Raw genomic sequence first — 5,005 nt, forward strand, 5'->3', positions numbered from 1 at the left:
ATAAACAAAAAAAATTGCTGTCTTATTTATACAGTCCACTGGAATGAAAAGTTGTCATTACACTGCAAACTGAGGTATGTCACATTGTTTCTCTCTTCAACCTTTGACACACAAGCGTTATTTGAAGCACTGTTGTATCTGACAAAGGATGTAGGATGCAAAACATCATGCTTTTGCATTTCCTTACATTTTCTGTTTTGATTTTCTTTTATCATTGTATCCACCGATTCAGTATCACTTAATGTGACTCAAACATTATCCACATCTGTGTGCTGGTTTACTTCATCACAGAACAAAATATGTTACAGTGTATCAGCTCCTACCAACCCTGCACCGAACTTCACTGTCTGATCAACATCTCAAGTGGGACTTGAGACAGAGATACAGTATAATCGCTGTGTGTGAATGTATGGCTTAATTTTACCTCTTAAAGGAAACACAATACATGTATCTTTAAACATGCCTGACATCACAGTCTGAGTCATCTGTATTGTGATAATGAACAATACCCGCATATGTCTGTGATCCCTGATTTGTTTTGGGCTTGGTTCGCCTGGACTTGCTGGGTTTTACTTTGTGTTCTCTGCCTTTCAGTCAGCTAAATTCACCGTGAGATATAAGACAAGAATGTACAACATGACACAACATTAAGAAAATAAATTTTATAGAAGAGCTTTATGTAATATTACACATGGATAGTGTTACAAATAATATACAACTGTGTATTATCAGTGTTGTATACCTTATCACAGACTGCCATGAATCACAAAGCCTTATGCTGCATATATTTTACTTAATTTCAAAAAAATGTCAAAAAACGTGGACACTGTATTCACGTGGCTAACTCAATGCAGTACCACAATTAGTGGCAAATCATTTTGGCAAATATACCTATCTCTACTGTAAACAATCAACTGTTCACTATTAAAATACTGACAGACACAAAGATATTTGTCTTTTTGCAAATTTAAAACATTTAATTTATGCTTATACAAATTAGCAATAAACACAATTTGTGCTTAAAATTGTGCATTAAATATCAAATTTAATCCTTCAATTTTAGCTTTTTTAATAAGCAGTCAATACAAAATTGTACATTGGACTCTTCATGAAAGGGAAAAGGGTCTAAAGGATTCCTGACTGTGATATTCTATCTCAGCATGTTCCACAGTAACAGGAAAGAGACTTTGGTTTTTTTTTTTTAGGCTGTTAGTGTGTTAGTGTATGGGTGAGTGTTTAAAACTGGGTTTCTCTGATGACAGAAGGTGCATCCAGGCTCTCATCGTGGCAGTCCGAAGAGCCCTATCAAAAGAGGCATTTTAATTCAACAGTTTTATAGATTTCAGACAGAAGTATTGTTTGTCTACAAAGTTTAGGTTGAGATTTCACTAGAACTGACTTAAGTGGACATACTTGACCACACCATTTTAAATGACAAAGACCAAGACCACAGGTGAGCAAGTGGTTTTCCTCTTATCCTTCAAGCACAATGTGTCACATACAGTGCCTTGCGAAAGTATTCGGCCCCCTTGAACTTTGCGACCTTTTGCCACATTTCAGGCTTCAAACATAAAGATATAAAACTGTAATTTTTTGTGAAGAATCAACAACAAGTGGGACACAATCATGAAGTGGAACAAAATTTATTGGATATTTCAAACTTTTCTAACAAATAAAAAACTGAAAAATTGGGCGTGCAAAATTATTCAGCCCCCTTAAGTTAATACTTTGTAGCGCCACCTTTTGCTGCGATTACAGCTGTAAGGCGCTTGGGGTATGTCTCTATCAGTTTTGCACATCGAGAGACGGAAATTTTTGCCCATTCCTCCTTGCAAAACAGCTCGAGCTCAGTGAGGTTGGATAGAGAGCGTTTGTGAACAGCAGTTTTCAGTTCTTTCCACAGATTCTCGATTAGATTCAGGTCTGGACTTTGACTTGGCCATTCTAACACCTGGATATGTTTATTTGTGAACCATTCCATTGTAGATTTTGCTTTATGTTTTGGATCATTGTCTTGTTGGAAGACAAATCTCCATCCCAGTCTCAGGTCTTTTGCAGACTCCATCAGGTTTCCTTCCAGAATGGTCCTGTATTTGGCTCCATCCATCTTCCCATCAATTTTAACCATCTTCCCTGTCCCTGCTGAAGAAAAGCAGGCCCAAACCACGATGCTGCCACCACCATGTTTGACAGTGGGGATGGTGTGTTCAGGGTGATGAGCTGTGTTGCTTTTACGCCAAACATAACATTTTGCATTGTTGCCAAAAAGTTCGATTTTGGTTTCATCTGACCAGAGCACCTTCTTCCACATGTTTGGTGTGTCTCCCAGGTGGCTTGTGGCAAACTTTAAACGACACTTTTTATGGATATCTTTAAGAAATGGCTTTCTTCTTGCCACTCTTCCATAAAGGCCAGATTTGTGCAGTATACGACTGATTGTTGTCCTATGGACAGAGTCTCCCACCTCAGCTGTAGATCTCTGCAGTTCATCCAGAGTGATCATGGGCCTCTTGGCTGCATCTCTGATCAGTCTTCTCCTTGTATGAGCTGAAAGTTTAGAGGGACGGCCAGGTCTTGGTAGATTTGCAGTGGTCTGATACTCCTTCCATTTCAATATTATCGCTTGCACAGTGCTCCTTGGGATGTTTAAAGCTTGGGAAATCTTTTTGTATCCAAATCCGGCTTTAAACTTCTCCACAACAGTATCTCGGACCTGCCTGGTGTGTTCCTTGTTCTTCATGATGCTCTCTGCACTTTAAACGGACCTCTGAGACTATCACAGTGCAGGTGCATTTATACGGAGACTTGATTACACACAGGTGGATTCTATTTATCATCATTAGTCATTTAGGTCAACATTGGATCATTCAGAGATCCTCACTGAACTTCTGGAGAGAGTTTGCTGCACTGAAAGTAAAGGGGCTGAATAATTTTGCACGCCCAATTATTCAGTTTTTTATTTGTTAAAAAAGTTTGAAATATCCAATAAATTTCGTTCCACTTCATGATTGTGTCCCACTTGTTGTTGATTCTTCACAAAAAATTACAGTTTTATATCTTTATTTGAAGCCTGAAATGTGGCAAAAGGTCGCAAAGGTCAAGGGGGCCGAATACTTTCGCAAGGCACTGTATATCTATAAATAACTATGTATATCTTTAAGTATGGTATGCCTCAGGGGTCAATTCTAGGTCCATGCTAGACCTGGAACACATCATTCAGTAGATATGGTGTACAGTACACTCCCTGTACTGTACAACCTTTTTGATTGTCTTAGCCACTGCCACTGATTGACCCCAGACTGTACAGTGTGCTGTCAGTCAGCTATCCAACACAATAAAATAAAAATCTATTATTATCGGAGCTGACTTATCTGAGGTAAAGAGATCACAAACTGAAATTGGCTTAGGAAAACAAAAGGTTTCATATTTACAGTACATGATTGTGTGAATATTAGTTTGGTGGGATCATAAGAAACAAAGAATATTTCAGTAACAGGGTGAATAGCAGGTGTGGGTGATTGTTGACAGTGTGTGCTGATTGTTCTGTGGTCCTACCTTTACGTGTCTTTGTTGAGCTAAGATTTGAGATTTTTTATTTGTGGGAGTAGAAAGGTTTATTGATCAAGGTTGAGAAGGAGGAGCCTGCGGCCTGGAGATTAGTGACGTGGTTACGTTGTCTTCTGATACCTGCCCCTCCGCCTAGAACAACAGCTATTGATCACTTCTCATTCAGCATTTATAGATGCGAGTCTCCAGTCCGCAGTGAAGTTTGCCATGATAGAATCTAATCCAACAAGCTTTTAGACTGAATTTGTATCTTATTTTATACGTGATGTAAGTCACCTATAAACAAACCCAGGCTAAATGTTATGTATAAAGGAACAGCTCAACATTTTGTGAAATACACGAGATTGATATTACTCTCATACCTGTCTGTTAAATATAAGCCAACAGGGGTGGGGGGATGTGGCCACATGACTTGACTCGAGTCAGACTTAAGTTGCAAATTTAAGGACTTGAGAGTTGCTTGACCAACAGTGGTAAAAGACTCGGCTTGACTTTGACTTGGTATTCATGACTTGAGACTTGACTTAAACTTGAGACAGAAGCATTTTTCCAGAAACTGAGAAGTTATGTTATGTTTTTGAAACACTGTTGGGTGATTTCTAGTGCAATATGCACAAACCTGGCAACCTACCAGAATGCAGCAGACCTGCACAGGACAACGCCGGTCACAGGATGCAGCTATCATGGAGAGGGCTAGTTCAAAAATAATAAAATTTGGATTCAAGAATTATGCTGTCAATGACGGCAAGAAGAGGACAAGTATGCAAAGTCTGCGGCGCAAACATCACAACCACCACAGCATCCAACTTCATTAGTCACTACAAAACTCACAAAGCAAGGTTAAGTAAGTGAATGTGTCATTTCAGCTGTTATCTAGCTTACTGGCTGGTCAAATATTAGCTAGAAAGCTTAAGCTGTGAGACTTGGCTTTGAATCAATTAAGCATTTTAATGAGGGGGTTGCAAGCCAGTGACTTCTGTGCTGGTCCCAAGCCTGGATAAATAGTGAGGGTTGTGTCAGGTAGGGCATCCGGTGTAAAAACATGCCAAATTTAAACATGCGAATCATCAGTGTGAATTCCATACCGGATCGGTCGAGGCCCGGGTTAACAACGACCGCCACCAGTGCTGTTGACCTATAGGGTGCTGGCGGGAATCGGACTACTTTTGGTCAAAGAAGGAGAGGAGGCAGAAGAATTCGTAGACAAGAGAGAGAAGAGGAAAGGCAGGAGTATAGGTCTGAGAATAGGGACTCTTAACGATGGCACAATGACAGGGAAAGGTAGAGAGCTGGCGGACATAATGGAGAGAAGGAAGGTAGATATACTGTGTGTGCAGGAGATCAGGTGGAAGGGTAGCAAAGTGCGTAGCATTGGAGGGGGATACAAACTGTTTTATTATGGTGTGGACAGGAAGAGAAATGGGGTAGGAGTGATCCT

The 5,005-nt window shown here is 39.9% G+C and overlaps 1 protein-coding gene across 1 annotated transcript in view; it reads right to left on the reverse strand.

Annotated features, from left to right (window-relative positions):
• Positions 1-713: 713 nt before the first annotated feature.
• The window catches only part of flvcr2b (FLVCR choline and putative heme transporter 2b), a 24,319-nt gene continuing 20,027 nt past the window's right edge, over positions 714-5,005 (reverse strand). Inside the window, exons 9-10 of the mRNA XM_020617290.1 lie at positions 3,556-3,699; positions 714-1,302 (exon numbers count right to left, since the gene is read on the reverse strand). Coding sequence (XP_020472946.1) covers positions 3,622-3,699 — 78 coding nt within the window. The 3' untranslated portion in view covers positions 714-1,302; positions 3,556-3,621. The remainder of the gene's footprint in view (positions 1,303-3,555; positions 3,700-5,005) is intronic.

Source organism: Monopterus albus, unplaced genomic scaffold (assembly GCF_001952655.1).
Source record: "Monopterus albus unplaced genomic scaffold, M_albus_1.0 scaffold188.1, whole genome shotgun sequence".
NCBI classification, from domain to species: domain Eukaryota; kingdom Metazoa; phylum Chordata; class Actinopteri; order Synbranchiformes; family Synbranchidae; genus Monopterus; species Monopterus albus.